This window comes from Centruroides sculpturatus, unplaced genomic scaffold (assembly GCF_000671375.1).
Source record: "Centruroides sculpturatus isolate CEXI.00-Female unplaced genomic scaffold, Cexi_2.0 scaffold222, whole genome shotgun sequence".
NCBI lineage: Eukaryota > Metazoa > Arthropoda > Arachnida > Scorpiones > Buthidae > Centruroides > Centruroides sculpturatus.
In genome coordinates, this window is record NW_019384483.1 from 528,782 (window position 1) to 546,113 (window position 17,332).

The 17,332-nt window shown below is 30.2% G+C and overlaps 1 protein-coding gene across 2 annotated transcripts in view; it reads left to right on the top strand.

Annotated features, from left to right (window-relative positions):
* Positions 1-17,332, top strand: part of LOC111621522 (voltage-gated hydrogen channel 1-like) — a 56,738-nt gene that overhangs the window by 25,210 nt on the left and 14,196 nt on the right. For both annotated transcript variants that reach the window (XM_023363679.1, XM_023363680.1), the window contains exon 2: positions 9,386-9,564. In XM_023363679.1, the coding sequence (XP_023219447.1) occupies positions 9,394-9,564 (171 nt within the window). In that variant the 5' untranslated portion in view covers positions 9,386-9,393. The remainder of the gene's footprint in view (positions 1-9,385; positions 9,565-17,332) is intronic.

The following is a 17,332-nucleotide window of genomic DNA, read 5'->3' on the forward strand; positions in this document are numbered from 1 at the left end:
ACAACCAAACACCCCATACTATAACAGGATTCCCTCCAATGTTTTTGATGTACGGAGAAATCCCCGATTCACCTCACAACTTGAATTATCCCTCTCTCAGCGAAGCACGTAAGATTGCCACCGAAAGAACTGAATTAGCTCACGAAAGAAACAGAGATAAATATAATAGTCAACATCAAACTCCAAACTTCAAAGTAGGAGATCAAATATTACTACAAACCTTCTTCCATCCCGACCAAGGAAAACTTGCTCCAAAGTATCATGGACCTTTCACCATATTAAAAATAGTATCTCCTTGTAACGTAGAAATAGACAGACCTGTCCAATCATTAAATAAATTAACCGATATTGTAAATGTAGATAAAATTATACCGTATTATAATCCAACCAACTTTAGAGTTCAAGCCGATAAATTGTATAACACCCAGCCCAACCTCCCTGAGGCTCCATGATGTCGCCTTTTCAGGAGGGGGGCATTTAACATATTTAAAATTTTGTAAATTTTGTATATATTTTCTGTATTTTACTTTGTTAATCTCGTCCCTTTTGGAATGAGGTTAACAGCACCAATAAAATAAGGGGAGTTCGAGTGAGGACCCGAAAGTGAACGGACGTGTTATTTTATGGTCTCCAATTTTCTTTGTCTTGTTCAACCTACACTCGACCTTACGACTACGACTGCAAAATAATACGACATATATATATATATATATATATATATATATATATATATCACATTTGAAATGGAATATATATATATATATAATTTGTCAACACTTTGTTTATAAGATAGATTTTATAAAATAATAAATACCATAATAAATACTAGAAGTATCAATGAAAATTAGTTTTTCAGATGTTTGAATTTATTACAGTATTTGTTGTGAGCCATTTATTTGTTTTACAAAAACTTTGTTATTAGTTAAATTATTAGAAATTTGCCCACCAAGTATGATAGACAACTTTCTATGAGAAAGTATAGATTGAAGAATTGAGAAGAGTACAGATTTCAAGAAATTCAAGAAGAATAGCTAACATTTCTACAAATTAAGTAGCATATACTGCCTGTTGAAGCATAGTTAATGCACAATAATACATTTTAAATAACAGGCTCATTAAATCATTACTTCCGATTGGATAATAGGACATCACGTGGTCACTATAATAAGTTTTTTTAATTGTAGAAGTGACACAATGTGGCTGTCATTTTTTAAATTTTAAATTTAATAAAGTAAGTTTAATTAAATACTCCATTTGCCAAAATATTTAAATGCAATGTAAGGTAAATTCTGTGGTCAAGCATGAACTACATGAGGTCACTAAGATCACTGCAACATAAGTGTGATCATTGGTCCAAAACCAATAAAAAAAATTTATTTTATAGCTAATATTCCTGCAAAATAAGTAGCCTATACTTTCTGTCGGAACATAAAACGAATATAACCAAAATATCTCAATTGGACTAAAATTGCAGGAGTTATAAGGAATTCACACCGCTTGTATATTATTATTCTAAAATTTTACTTGAAGAATAATGGCAATTATTTTATTGTGACATCATCACAATGTCGGCCTGAAATTTTTAATCATATTTTTAATTAATTTAATTTAAAATATATGCTCTCAACCTCAAATTAATAGTGGCTTGCCCCTATACATCATACTTTTCCTGTTAGGAATAGAGTTGCTGGTCATCTAATTCCTTTGGGGGGAAATTTTTGATTTGAAATAATGTGACTTCCACTGCAAACCAGAAGATTGTATATAGTTAATCGGAGCCTTCTGCCTCAAAGCTTTACATATCTGGTCTTGATTTTCATCTATCTAACTTCATTCTTGAGATTAAGGAATGACAGACAGACAGTAAGATGGATGGCAGTGGGAATTTATAGATCTGTTATTTTTTTTAAATTGCAGCCCAATTATTAATATTTTAGTATTTCAAAGTTTATATTTAAACCTAGTTTTTGTTAATGTTTTAATTTATTTTATCAAAATCTTATCTGAAACATTTGTTCTGTGTAAAAATTATTTTGATTAATCCAAATAATTTTTAATAATCAGTAACTATTTTTTAAATTGTATATAAGAAAGGAAACATTGAATAACTACATTTGTTGTTATATGGGTGATGTAATATTCCTTTTTAGGGAAAGGAAATTTTAATCTTTATATAATATTTTACAGTAATACCTCGACTTATGCGAACTTGGAGTTACATGATTTTCAAATCTCGTTGATTCGTCTTTTGTTTGAGCGCCATGCAACTCTTGATTACTCACTCCCTCCACACTATTGTTCAGCTTACATGTTCGGACGTGTTGTGCGGAATCGACACATAGCTACAATTTATTTTGTGTTATTTATTTCTGTGTTTGTTATATCTACGGAGACTCGAGAGACTCTATGTGGTGATTTCTTGTAACCGTGGACGAATCAAAAGACGAGATAAGATTAACGAGAACATTTATTAGCTTACATATATCCGACTTGGATTTTACACAAATTGTGAAATTATACCCCGACTTATGCGAATTCGACTTACGCAGTTATCGCTCGGTCCCACCTATCGCGTAAGTTCGGGGTATTACTGTATTTTTAGTTGACTAAAGTTAATTTATATTGTTAATTAATTTGATTATTATTATATATTTATAAAAATATTTCATGAACATATCAATAATTGAAAGTAAAATTGGAATATTGATTCTAATGGTTACAAAAAATTTAATTAGCAGAAATATTAAAAAGCAACATTTCTGAAAATATTTTTTCTAATAAAAGAAAGAATGAGTCTTGTAGAAATTAATGCAGAATTCTCAAATGAATTTTTCAAATAAAAACATCTAATGTTATTAACCTAGTTTCCTTCCTTTCGTCTTTAAAAATCTGATGAAAGAAGGAATTTGCAACAGTAATAACACTTATTTAAGAGGAAATTGTACATAATATTTAATGTATAAATTTAATTAAATTTTTTAAAATAAAATTGTAACATTGATACTATTATTTGAAATGTTTTCAACATAATTTTTAAATATTCTTTAAATTATTTATTTTTATTGAATGATGAATAGTCTTAAATTTTAATAATTTGATATCTTCTGTAACTGGTATTGAAATTTAAAATGCATAAACAACATACTTATTATTTGTAGCAAAAAATATTTTTCTTGCTTACATAGTTTGTTTTCTGTCAAAACATGAACTAAGAATTGAGCCAAAGTGCTAACAAACAAAAGAAGCAGTACACTTTTTATTTGGTTATGTCTTGTTTTACAAAAATTATTTTACAAAGCATTAGCAAGTCAATATTGTTGTTTTGGAACCCTCTATGATCACTTGCTGCTACTGTGGCAGTGATGTCACCACTGACCTAAGAAAGAATAAAAATAATTATGCTAATGGTCTTGGACATTGTCACTTTGACCCTACTGTATCTCAAAAATGAAATCGTGGACCCCAATTTTTATTACATTTATTTCCTCATCTCATATGTAAAATGACAAGATTTAATCTACATTGACTGATCAATTTTCAGAATGAACTCATTTCTATAAGCCATGTAGAAGAGGCTTTGCCCAGACTCTGCCTCAAATATACTTCTAAATGGCAATATTTTGAGATTATATATAGAAGGAGGTGTGTGTGTTCAAGTCCCAAAATAGCTTATTGTTTTGGTATTGCTATTTTCCATTTCTGAGTTTCATTTGATAGCAGCAGTAATTAATGACAACTAATATCAGTTTGTATATAGATTTTAAGTTAAAAAAATTATGTAAACCAAAAAATCGCATTATTTTTACACATTACTGTTACAATATCATTGACATTGAGTAACATTAATGACAAATGAAGATGGTGAATTAATGGGGAGAGTTTTTTTGCACTAAAACATTATTGCATCAAACTGGTCATTCCAAAATGTACTAGACTGTTTGTTCTCAGCAGTTGAACTAGTAAAGCATTTCTGAGCAGACCTTTAGAATCTCATGATATGCCAGTCCACTTCCATGTATAAATAAAACAAAAAATTATTTTTAAATAAATTTTGAAGTAAATATGAGAAATATGTAAAATAATTTTAATGGGCATTTTATCTTAAATTATATTTTTCCAGCTTGGTTCTTTTCAATTTACTATGTAAATTTTACATAATAACCAAAATTACAATTGTTGCTTAAACACTATGAAGTGTAATTAATTGATCACTAGGCATTCTTTCATCCTTTTATTTTTTATTCAGTTGATGAATAAAAGGATGAAAGAATGCCTAGTGGTCGGTTAATTACACTTCATAGTGTTTAAGCAACAAAAAGCGACATGGTTTCAGATTGGCAAAAAAATTACAATTGGTAAAAACAAGTATTTTACAATGTGTACTGTTTGTTTATATGAGGAAGGTATTTAGGTACTTGAGAATAATATAAGTGGGAGCTATATATTTTTAAAAAGGGGGTGTGTGTTCAACTCAAAATAACTTATTCTTTTGGTATTGCTATTTTCCACTTCTGAGTTTCATTTGATAGTAACAGTAATTAATGACAAACTAATCTATTTAAAAATTCTTGAAGGTAGGTTGTTTATTGATATATCATAACATATATATGATATAATATATATTATTAAATAAAGTTAAGTGAAAATATTAAAATAATAATAGAAATATAATTGATTTTTTGAAAAAGAAGTGAAATTGAAAGAATTTATTTATTTAATCTAGCTATTAAGCTACTGCAAATAGACTTAAACAATTGTTTAATGAACTAAGTTGTATCCTCAATTTATAAAATAACTGCTTCAGTAGATCATTCAACTATGTACAACCTTGCACTAAACAAAAATGTTTATTAAACTAATGTTTTGGTTATATTCAATGACCTTCCTTAGATTTGCTGTTAAAAAAAGTCAAACAATTTACAAAAGCTAACAGAAAATAGAATAAAAACATTGAAATGCTTAACAAGGTTTAAAATACAAAAAAATAAAAATGTTTTATGATTTGTTTCATTACAAAGGTATATGCATAAAACTAAAAAACAAAAGTTGTTTGTTTCCAGTTTCTATTGTCTTTTGTATTGCACATGTTTTTATAGTGTAACAAGTAATAAAATATTTTATTTTTTTTATATTTTAAACCTTGTTAAGCATTTCAATGTTTTTATTCTATTTTCTGTTAGCTTTTGTAAATTGTTTGATNAATCATAAAACATTTTTATTTTTTTGTATTTTAAACCTTGTTAAGCATTTCAATGTTTTTATTCTATTTTCTGTTAGCTTTTGTAAATTGTTTGATTTTTTTTTAATGCAAACCTGAGGAAGGTCATTAAATATGACTGAAACATTAGTTTAATAAGCATTTTTTCTGCTGTACAAGGTTGTATGTACAACCTTGTATTCTGTGACATAGAGTGGAAATGTTTAGTGATCATTTGAGTTTTATATCATCAATTACCTACCTTGCTCATTCAAATAATGGAATATTGTAAGATGGGTTTTTACTTGAAGTTAAAGTTTAACATTGATGATATATCTGAGATGCAAATTTCATGATTTAGTATCACAATCTTTAATTTTCTGATACCTTGTAAAAGTTTCTCTAGTTTTTTTTATTCTTTAATGGAAAAAGTATAAACATTTAAACAAGTATAAGTATTTTTTTAAATAATTTTTTTATTAAAACAAATCATTTTTAGTATTTTTATTAAAAAAAATTATTTTGCAATTAAACTTTCTTATCCATTTTTTTTACCTCTATGTCCTTAATATATACACAGAAATGTAAAACTGTCTATTTGGACTTTGTTTATTGATAGGACTTATTATACTGGTGTAGTTTCTGATTAGTGAAAACAGGAGATCTTAGTGAAAAGTCAAAACAAAATATCTTTATTTTCATTTGTACTGTACATTCTTTTTGTGTTTCGAATCTGACGGTTTCTCTTCAACAGGTTTACAACATTCTATAACAATTGTATAAAAAAACCTTTTTTAAAACATTGATATTACATCTAACAAGAAATATGTAAGAAATGTGATAGCCATGTTGTTTAGCTATTTGCTCTATGCGTCGCATTTCAGAATTGAAAGCTGAAATGTGACGCATAGAGCAAATAGCTAAACAACATGGCTATCACAACATCGTATGCAAGATAAACAACAATGTACTCAAACAACAATCCAACAACACCTCTCGTTCCAATGATTCCCTGGTTAAGTACATACCAATCACGTACAACCCGGCACTTAAGGCCATATACAACCAGATAGCCAAGAAAAAGAATGTCCGCTTGGCATTTAGGAGGTGCGCCACAATATTCGATTGGCTTAGAAATGGAAAAGACTCTCCAGACAGCAACAGACTTCCGGGAGTATACTCTGTGCCCATCACAGATCATAGAGACAACAGCGAAGTAATTTACATCGGGTCCACTAAACGCAACTTAATAACTAGAATCAAGGAACACAAAGCGGACATCCTACATCATAGAAACAACACCGCCTTAGCGGTATACTCATCCGACCCAGAAATAGAGCCGCTATTCCCTCTAGCCAGAATTATTCACACCACGTTCAGCACACAACACCTCAGATGGCTAGAGGCCTTATACATTTGCCTTAACACCCTCAGGAATAAGCACTGCATTAACTTCAAACAAGAAATGAAGATATCAACAGCATGGGAAGCCTTCCTCAATAAATCTCTAAAGTAACAACATACGGATAATGCGCAATTCTACAATGACGCCATCGGTAACACGTGACAACATTCCAGAAAGATTTTCCAAAATAACAGTTAATTCTAGACTGGAAATTCAAATTCATATAGAGAATTCCGTAGTGCCTGAAGAAGAACCACATTAGGTTCGAAAACGTTTGCAAAGTCCTTCGTATTGGAGAAGAACACCGGTTACAGGCAGTGAAGTTAGGTAATTTATCAATTACGGTGTTATAATTTCTATATAGTTTGTTTAAAAATAAATAATTTTTTTAAGTATTATATTTATTTGATTACATAATAGTTTCCTTGCTCTTTCAAATAATTTAGGAATATAATTTAATTTCACTACACCAGAATAATAAGTCCTATTAATAAACAAAGTCCAAGTAGACAATAGATATACAGAAACTTTCTTATCATTCAGCTGTAATTTTGGTATAATTGACAGTTGGACTTTGTTATGTTGGACTTAGGACTTTTATTCTTTTGAACCAAATTCTAATTAATTAAGTAAGAAATTAAACAAAAATGACATTTATTTTGTTGTAATTTTTATATAATGAAATATATTGTAATTGCTAGTGGAAATTTTTAAAGTCAAACAATGACATTGCTTAACAATTAACTGCTACATATTTAGTTCCTACATTAAATTTATTTAGAATCCCTCTGAAAATTTTATTTCTACATAATTATTTTTGATTCTCATATTTATCTGTATACACTGTAATTTAAAAAAAAAAAAAAACAAGTTCCTTGGAGTACCTGGATATAATTTCATCCCTTTATTAGGGAATGAAAAAATAAATAAGTTTTATTGTGCTAAAATTGTTTATGTAGGATAAACACTGTTTCAGGGATTTTTTAAATTCAATACTTTATTGAAAATGATAAATGTTTAAAAACAGCCAAGTCTCATTTGAGAAACTTATGATAAACACAATTTCCAATGTTTATCTTAAAATATTTTTTTAAAATAAATAAAATACTAAAGTGAAAACATTTCAGCAAATTAATTTAATACTTTAAAATTGTTTTCAACCGTTTTTAACAGTCTTCTTCAGTTACATAAAAGAACATGAAAATAGAATGCCAAGAATTAAATATGAAAAACGGTCTAATTCCAGTAGACTGTAGTAATATTGTTTGAAAACATTTCAGTTGTTTAATAGAACTTTGTAGATAAGGTTTTAAGTATAGCTTCTGAATGCTTTGTTTGATTTCAAATCTGATTGTATCATTAGATTCAACATTCTGTAAAACTGTAAACAGGTATCCCTTGCTTAACACAAGATTTGATTAATGTGCAAAATTAATTGTTGTAATACCTTTTTTATATGCAGCAGAAATTTTAATTAATGTGGCTTTAACAGCTGTCTTCACTTAACATAGATGTGTTTTCTCGGAAAATAAGGTGTTGGTGAATTTGCGATTTTTGTTTATTAAATTAAAATAAAAATATTTGTTATTAACTGTAAATTTGTTCTAGTGAATGGTGATTGTTGGTTGAGTACTGAGTTACCTCTGTATTTGATTAACACAATTTTGATATACACTGTAACATTGAGGGATTAATTAAATCATGTTAATCAAGGGTTACCTGTATAATATATACATTTTTATCTTTAAAATTCAAATGTTAAATTATTTAAATGACATAAAAATTCAGTTTTCAGTTCTATTAATATATCTAAGCTATCAAACATTTATATCTGTTAGGACCAGAAGTATAAATCTGGCAGAGCCTTTTGAGGATACACTATACATATTTCATGTCATTACTTGTGGATATTTCAATTTTTATTTGATACAAATTATTAAAAAACTTGAGTTATTTAATCTGTATACATATGAATGTTTAAGAAAAAGCATTTCTGATATATTCAAATGATATTTATAACTAGTACATATTTTATTTTTATTATTACATTATGCCAGTGTTTTTCAACCTTTTTTTATCTCACAGCATACTTGAACCTATAATTAAATTTTTGTGGAAAAATCACATGGTTTAAAATTGTGTTTGTAAACATTATATTGCCATATTACTTGCCACTTAAACTAATTCTTTTTATCTATATGTTTTGTGAATTAAATAAAACAGTATTGTTGTTCCTTAAAATAACAGCAGGTTAGTACAATAGTTATTTAAATCAATAATTTTCATTTACAAAAGAAAAGCAGTTAACATTATTGTAATTTGCATTTAAAAGTGGCATGATAATTTTCTTTAGAAACCTTCCTATTGTTCCACTATTTCTAAGTTAAAATAATTTGAACTAAATATGGACAATTATAGATACATTTTTGATTTAAAGAAAATTTTGTTTTAAATGAAATAACCTGGTGTTATGCACTTATAATTATGCTTATGGATATATATATTTTTTACTATATTAGGTATATATTTATTTATTATAACAATGAGAAACTCATAATCAATTTAGAGATTTTAATTTTGACATTTACACTTACTGTTCTTTTGGTTTTTTTTGAAAATAATTTATTTAATAACTGAAAAATTTTCATGGCACACCAATTGAAAATCACAGCATTATGCAATGAAAATTATAAAATACAAAATGAATGTTCATAAGCTAAAGAACTAGGTAATTTTAAAGTATATTGCTTAGTTTTATAATAATGATTATTTATTTACTTTAGAAAACTAAATGAAGATGGATTCAGGTCAAGAAAAGAATAATATTTCTGTTAAAAAAGTTGAAAATGCTAAAGAAGATTGTATTAGTGCCTCAACAGATTTTGAAGTTGATGTTGATTTACGTCCATACATTACATTTCAAGAGAGACTATGCAAAATTCTTCATTCTCATAAATTTCAAGTATGTCTGAAATATAAAGAATTTATTTAGTATTAAGAAATAAATAAAAATAAATCAAATTAAATGTGAATAATTATCTATTTGAAAATATGTAAGATTTAAGTAGTAATCATATGAAATTTTAAAAAATTTCAATTTAGTTTTTTATTAGGCATAAGTACTTTAAAAAAAACAGCAATTTTCTCATAAAACATAATAAACAAAGAACTAAGTAACAAAATGAACATTAATTGTTTAAATATGGCTTGATTTTTCCAACTTTTTTAGCCTATTGGTTGAACTCTTCGTTCTATTGACCATTTTTTTTATTCTTCATTGAAGAGCTATTCCAATTCTTCAGTTTTTATTGAAGAGTACATCTGTGGCATTATAAATTTTACATAATGCAAAAGTGGAATAAAGACATATGAAAATTATATTTTTAATTAATTTGGCTCTTCACCAGAGGATGCTTTTAAGACTTTTTTTACATACTATCACAGAGCTGTAGCCTACAATAAAAAGTTGACTCTGGAAAGACTTCAATGAAGAGATAATCTGCAAGTCCAATCCTCTGTGCAGTTCTAGACATAGCCTCATAAAGGCTTGTCTCAATGCCTGAACACAGAACTCGGTTTTTCTTGCTTTGGATAAACTGTAGTCTTTCTGATCAGGTTTTCATGTTATCAGACCTTAAGGCCATCAGCAGGTCATGAACATCTTGGTTAAATCTTTTAATTTCTCCTTGGGTTTTCATGCTCAAACTTTATTTCTGGCCATATTTCAGTCAAGTTTTGTGTTATTTTGTTTACATATTCCCAGTTGTTGTTACTTTTCAATGTGAATGGAGATTTCGACATACAAAAATGTTCATTAGCTGATAGTCTACTTCCTTGGCAATTTTGTTCTTGAAGAGACAAAGAATTACGAATTTGGTGAAATGGTGAACTTTATAGTTTTTTATGAATCGGTAATCATCATCAGGGTCTGATTGCATATCAGTTAGATCCACTTGACACTAACAAATCATGTAATCTGAAATGAAGATACAACAAATTCTCATTTTTGATATCTTTTTTTTTTTTTTTCAATTGACACTGCTTACAAAGTACCAAGGAAAGGTCTATAATTAGTTAAATAACACTGCAATATATATATATGTTTTATATATATATCCATTATATATATATATATATCAAATGTTATATATATAAATCTATAAACTGTTCAATATTCAAGAGTTAATCGTAATTCGGTTGAAGTGAGTCTAATTTTATATTTATATACAGTTGACCCCCCTATAATTACGATTCCTATAAAACTGCGAAAAAATTGTGACGGTATCCATAAAAAAAAAATAAATAAACTCCTATAATTATGTAAAACGTCATCGGGCAGCCAAACTACTTTCCTGCCGTCCGTAGCGCCACGCTAAGGAGAGATTTCCATCGTCTGGACAGTATTATATAAATTATATATAAATTAGGTACTGTACATATAATTATATATTAATTATATATAAATTAGGTACTGTATATATAATTATATATTAACTTATTGTAACTTTATTATAATTAAATATATAATTTCCGCCGTCTAGCGTGGCGCTATGCTATGGAGATTTTATGCTAACTATCGTCTGTACAGTATGTAAATTACGTACCATAAGTCTAATTCAGTACTGTAATTTTATACATTTCTTGTGAAAGAAACATTTCTTATTCAACGGCGATTAAAATTATTTATATTAATGATGTCTCCAGAGTTCAACGACATTTTCGCAGAAAAATAAGTTGTTAGAAATCGGCTGCTATTTGCTGAGCTGTTCCGCGATGAATACAAGCTTTAGCAATGGCGATGTCGAATAGTGCACACTCGGTAAGTAATCCTACAATTTTTTGTTTATAGAGTAGTTTATACGGATTATTTCCAAAAAATATATATGTATTTTGGAAATGTTGAGTCGGATTAGTCTAGAATCGATTAATTTTATGGAAGAAAATTTTTCAATCAGCCGTAGTCCGTAAACTTCACACGTGTCGGGCTGTGATTGGAAGGACTCGTAAGAAATCAGATTCCTAAAAAATGGAACGTATCTATGATCTTATAGGGGGGTCGACTGTATGTATTTTTCCCAGTTTAGCTTCAGTAATTGAGAGAATGGAACAAGAATTTAGAAAGAGCAAGATAAATAGAATGTTTTTGCAAATTATGATGAAAACTAATGAGTTACTTCTTGTATTCCACACTGTTAAAACACTCAAAATAAACCTTTAAATTCAGCTTACAATTATATTTTCTAGCACTTGTAATTTTTGAGTTTGATCAATAAAATGTTGTATGAGTAGTCTGAAGAAATTAAAGATGGACAAAAGTGTTAGCATAGTATAAAGATAAATATGCTGGATTTAAAGATTTAGCTTGAGTGCTATATTGTATAGCATAGGTCATAGTCTATTCAGGCTACTATAAGTTACTATGGAAGGTCTGAATAGACTGTGACCAATTCACTTTGTATCTCATTCATTTTTTTTTTCTCTTTCCCCTATGTTGTGTACTATGAAGAGAGAGAATTTCCTACCCATTTTCAGGTTTGTCAGGCCATTGAGAACAGTATTGACCATACAAAAGTCCCTTGAACCCTTTTCGTTCCAAAAATACTGAAGACATTAATAAAATTAATGTAGATACATAGGAAGTAATGCATGGAGAATCAGATGGGATGTTTTTGTTAACCTTAATTGATTTTCAAAGTCACTTATGTTGTAACATTTTTAATGAGCAGAATTAATGTATACTGTACATTTTGATGACAAAATTAAAGAGCACTATTTAATTAATCTAAAACCATTTTTGGTTTCAAATAAATACATTTAGGACTGCATATTTTGCAACCTTAAATTCCAAGGAGTAAAAGTGATTTTGTGTTATATGACATTTGAAAATCATTTTTTAATTTAATGTCAATAAAAAATTCCATCTGATTCTCCTTACATGACTTCCTATGTAACTACATTAATGAAATTAACATGTATTCAGTACAGTGAACTCCTGTATAATGCAATTTCTATAACACAATGAAAAAATTGCAATTAATACTCATACACTGCTATAAACAGTCTCTTATAATGCTTAAGGTAAATTTAATATTTGACATACTCGAGTTTTTGTTTAGAAATGCAGAATGTATGTACTTATCTATTGTTTATATACTGGTATACACAGTGAAGCTAATATTTATAAAAGATGTAGAGGTTTATTAAAAAATATATATTTTTTATTCAACTTTTATCTTTGTGACTATTTCCTCCTTATAATTAAAACAAAATAAAAATACTTCATTATTTAATATTTATTCACTATCAAAAGTTTCAACAAATTAAGTTCCAATGACATTTGATATGACTGAACAGCCAATATTCACAAAATAATGATCTGGTTAATATTGACTGTACAGATTCATCACTGGAAGAGTCCATAGTTTCATTTTTATTATTCTCATTATTTAAACACACTTTTTTCCCAGATCATTTTTACCTTGGAAAATATGGGGATAGACAATCATTCAATTTTCTTAAAATTCCATAGAATGCTCTGTTGAAAGATAATTTTTCATAAAATATGTTTTAGCATTTTGGCTATTTCAAAACCTGTTATTTAAATTTTTAAATCCAAATGTTGCTCTGATTCATTAAAAATTTGGAATGAGTTTTCCTTATCATTACTAGAATTAGAACAACGTGCTAACTCTGTTAATTTAGTTTTATCAACATCTTGGTTGTAATTAATTAATTCAGTGATATCTGCCTCATTTAGGTCAACAAATCCCTCTTCTTTTTCTTTATTTAGGTACAAAAAATAATGTACAGTACATGCCTAGTACTGCTAGGCACAACTAGGCAGAAAAAACAATGGTACAAATTAAATTATAGTAAACTATATCAGAAGTTTGCATACAAAGCCTATTGGTATGGTGATGAGCAGTAAAAGAATAGCATGGTAATTTGATTTGTGCACAAAGTGTGCAGTATTAGATAATTTAAACCTGACAACATATCTAGTGTAGTAAGTAGAAAAAAGTGCAATATTACATTAAGACCCAAAAGCATTAAATACGATAAGAAAGGCAAGATGCATTAGCATAAAATAGATGTGGTACAACAGATAGGCATGGTGATTCTATTAATGCCTTTAAGTGTGTACGAGAATACTACAGATTTGCAAAGACATAGATAGAACCACAATATAATACAAGTGAAAATATGAAACAGCTATATGTTTAGAAATATCTGCTGAAGTTGCAGTAAGTAGTAACTGATGCAAGGGTCTGCCAGGAACATACGCAATGTATAGAGATGGTTATTATTCCATACACTACATCAGTTCCTATTGGGTCAAATGAAGGTTGAGATCCTTGTCAGCTTTAGGTATCTAGAAACCAAGTGCTGGAGGTGGAATTAAGTCTCTTTATCATTTATGAAGTCTTTGCAACTGTCTACCTTTGCTTTGTACAATTAGCTTCAATTGCAGTCATTCGTTTTCCAGCATTGGACAATGAATGGATGGTTCTGTCCTCAACACCACAAGTAATGCACAAGTTGGATGTAAATCTGTACAGATAACTAGCAAACTATTCATGGTTGGTAATGAATTAAATGATGATGGTTTGGTGTGAACTAATTATAGGTAGTGGCCTTGTGTACATTGGGCAGGAACTGATGCGGTAAGTGATATTATGCATGCAGTGATCCCAATCTTGCATAAGATCCTCCCACAGGAGTCTTTTCAGCACTGAACTACCTACAGTAACGTGAGTAACAATGTTACTTGTGTTACTGTTGTTAGTTGGGAGGGTGCTGTCAGAGGCAGTAGCCTTTGCAAGTGCATTTGTTGCCAGTCATCCCTTGATAGGTATAAGTGCAGCTGATGTAAAATGTGTTATCCAAATTGCAAACAAGATTGTGAATCTCAGAAGCAAAGAGCTGTAGTGTTTTCTTTTTCAGGAGTGAGATAGCAGATTTGCTATTTGTGATGATTCTGATATGGGTGCAATGGCAATTCTCAATGCAGTATTGAATGGTAGATTTTATTGTGACTGATTCTGCCTGAAAGACAGAGCAGTGTTCCCCAAATGGACTGCCTGTGGAATGACTCAGTGTCATCCTGGTAGACAACAAAAGAACAACCTAAATTGCCATTCACTTTCAAGCCATTGGTGTAGATGTGGGTTTTCTCACTGGTATTAAAGATGATGTTAGGAATCTTCACTAGGATAATGGCTTTGGAAGAAAGGGATATTCCTTTTTAGGACCTGTGTCTGGATGATTTCTCCACTTGTAATATCTTTCTCCCACTTTATTGTCCAGATCTTTTGGTGCAGCTCAATGAGTTTGTTAACTGGTGGCTTGGCAGTGATGACTTGAAGGCTCTTGTTGGGAGAAGTGCATTACATTACATTAAAAGAGTAGAGAGGTTGTCTGTGCACAGACTACCTCTAAGAAATTAGAAGAGGAAGTGATAGTAGAGAGGGAAAGATCGAAGGGAAGTGTGAGATCACTGTGCATCTGCATTTCATTTGTTGAACAAGTAAAAATACAATTAGAAGACAAAATATGTGCAGTGATACTGTATAAAAACAAACATGACAAGTTTACAGGTTTAGGCGAGTATGTACAGCAAAGGAAGTACCGGACATATTGATTTAACATTTACAAAGTATGTGATTTGTGACCACTTTATATAAATAATTTATACAAATACCAACACTCATTATAGGAGTGGAGTAGTATTATATAAAGTTAGATATAGAACAAAACATGAATATTAATTATTGATATGGCTAAGTCACATATTTACATGGTTAGTGCTGTAGATGGGGTTGGCATGAGATAAAACATTACAAAAAATTACAGTGGTGCCTCGAATAACGGACTTTCTGTTTGGCCGTTATGTGAGGCGAACAACGGACTTTCTGCGAACAAGTGAGAATGATGTTTCCACTCTTGCTGTTGCCAATGACAATATGCTAGTTTTATAATATACAGTATTAGTACAGTATTATTAGAATATATTATTAGTATATCTGAAATACAGAGCTCCCGTTGTGATTCGACTTGCTTCCTTGTTTATTATGTACAGTACATCACCTCAGTGCAGGGTATTTACATTTATTCAAGTGTTGTGCAAATCATGGCTTCTAAAAAACAGAAAGGTGATTTCAATTGAAACAAAGCAAGAAATCATCAGAAGGAGTAAAAGTTGACAAAAACTTCCTTGTCAAATGGGGAGAGGTTCAGGAGTTTACCAACACTCATTATCCAAACAGAGCTGAGGCCAACAGGATCAATGATCTCTACAATGACACCCTTGCCCGTCATTTCCGACAGGTGTTGAAGAAGAGAGAGAAACAGACCACCTTGGACATGTTTTTCAAGAAGCCAGCTGCCAAAAAACAAAGGATGGAACAAGAGGAGATGACCCTGCAAGCTCCGGTAGCCTCTCCTGAATCTGACTCCGATTAAAAAACAATAAAAAGAGAACTGCTGCAATGTGTAAAAAGTATGTATCTGTATGAATGTGTGAAGAAAGTGTTCCTCCACCTCCTCCTCACAACATCTGACTACCCGGCATAATTGGTGATTGCTCCATTTTCATTTTTTTTATGGTACAGTACGGTTATTTTATGCTGCGGAACAAATTATATGTTTTAACATGTATTTCTATGAAAAAATGCGTTTCGTATAACGGACTTTTCACTTAACGGACGTGCACCTGGAATGGATTAAGTACGTTATACGAGGCACCACTGTATTATTAAAAACAATATTGTTGAATCCACGCTTATAACAGATAATTATTGAAGAACGTAGTTAAATATAAGACCAGTGGATCTGATTTGCATATGTCAGTACATATGCAAGTTATGTACAGTCAATTCGCGGGTTGAACCAAATTGGGAGAGTAGCTGGCTTACCTTAATTGATATTAGCCAATCCATTGTTGGTCCAGATGTGAATTGTCATTGTCGTGTCACCCATCTTGCTGGCTGATGGAATTCTTGGGCCTGAGTTTTTTTTGTGTTGCATATGAAATTCTTTATTTTTGTCCATAGCTTTTTGTTATTGAGAATGTCAGCAGGATTGGGGACAAGTTGAGTTCTGTTTGGAGACATTCTTTTAAGAGTTCTGCACATTGGTGGTTGTATTTGTTGCAGCTGATGAGAAAATGTAATGCATTCTCTTCACTCCATCCATCACAATCGCAGATGCTATCGATTTGCTTACCAAAACAGTGCAGGTAGGATGCAAAGTTCCTGTGTCTTGTAAGGCACTGGGTTGCCTCTGCATCTGGGCTGAAGTATTTAGCTTTTTTAAGATTTTCAATGGAAGGTATGATATTGTGACATAGCCTTCCTATATCAGCACAGTTCCACTCCTTCTGCCACATATCATTCACTATGTGTTGTAGTTGATGTTTCAGAGAGATTGCAGATAACTTCTTGTAGGTGAGTTTTGAAGATAATGTGCAGGCTGACTTGGCCAACTTGTTGGCCAAGTCATTACCTTCATGGCCCTTGTGAGCTAGGATCCAACTAATCTGTAGGTTACAGTTTTTTTCCAGGTTTTGAGCAGCCTTTATCACTTCAGCAGCTAGAACAGGTGGGTTCTTTTGGTAATTTAGAATATTAAGGGCCACTTTACTGTCCGTAAAGATGTGAATGTTACCCTTATAATATGTATAGTGATTGTCTGTGTGTTAGATTGCCTTGCGAATGGTCCATAGCTCGATC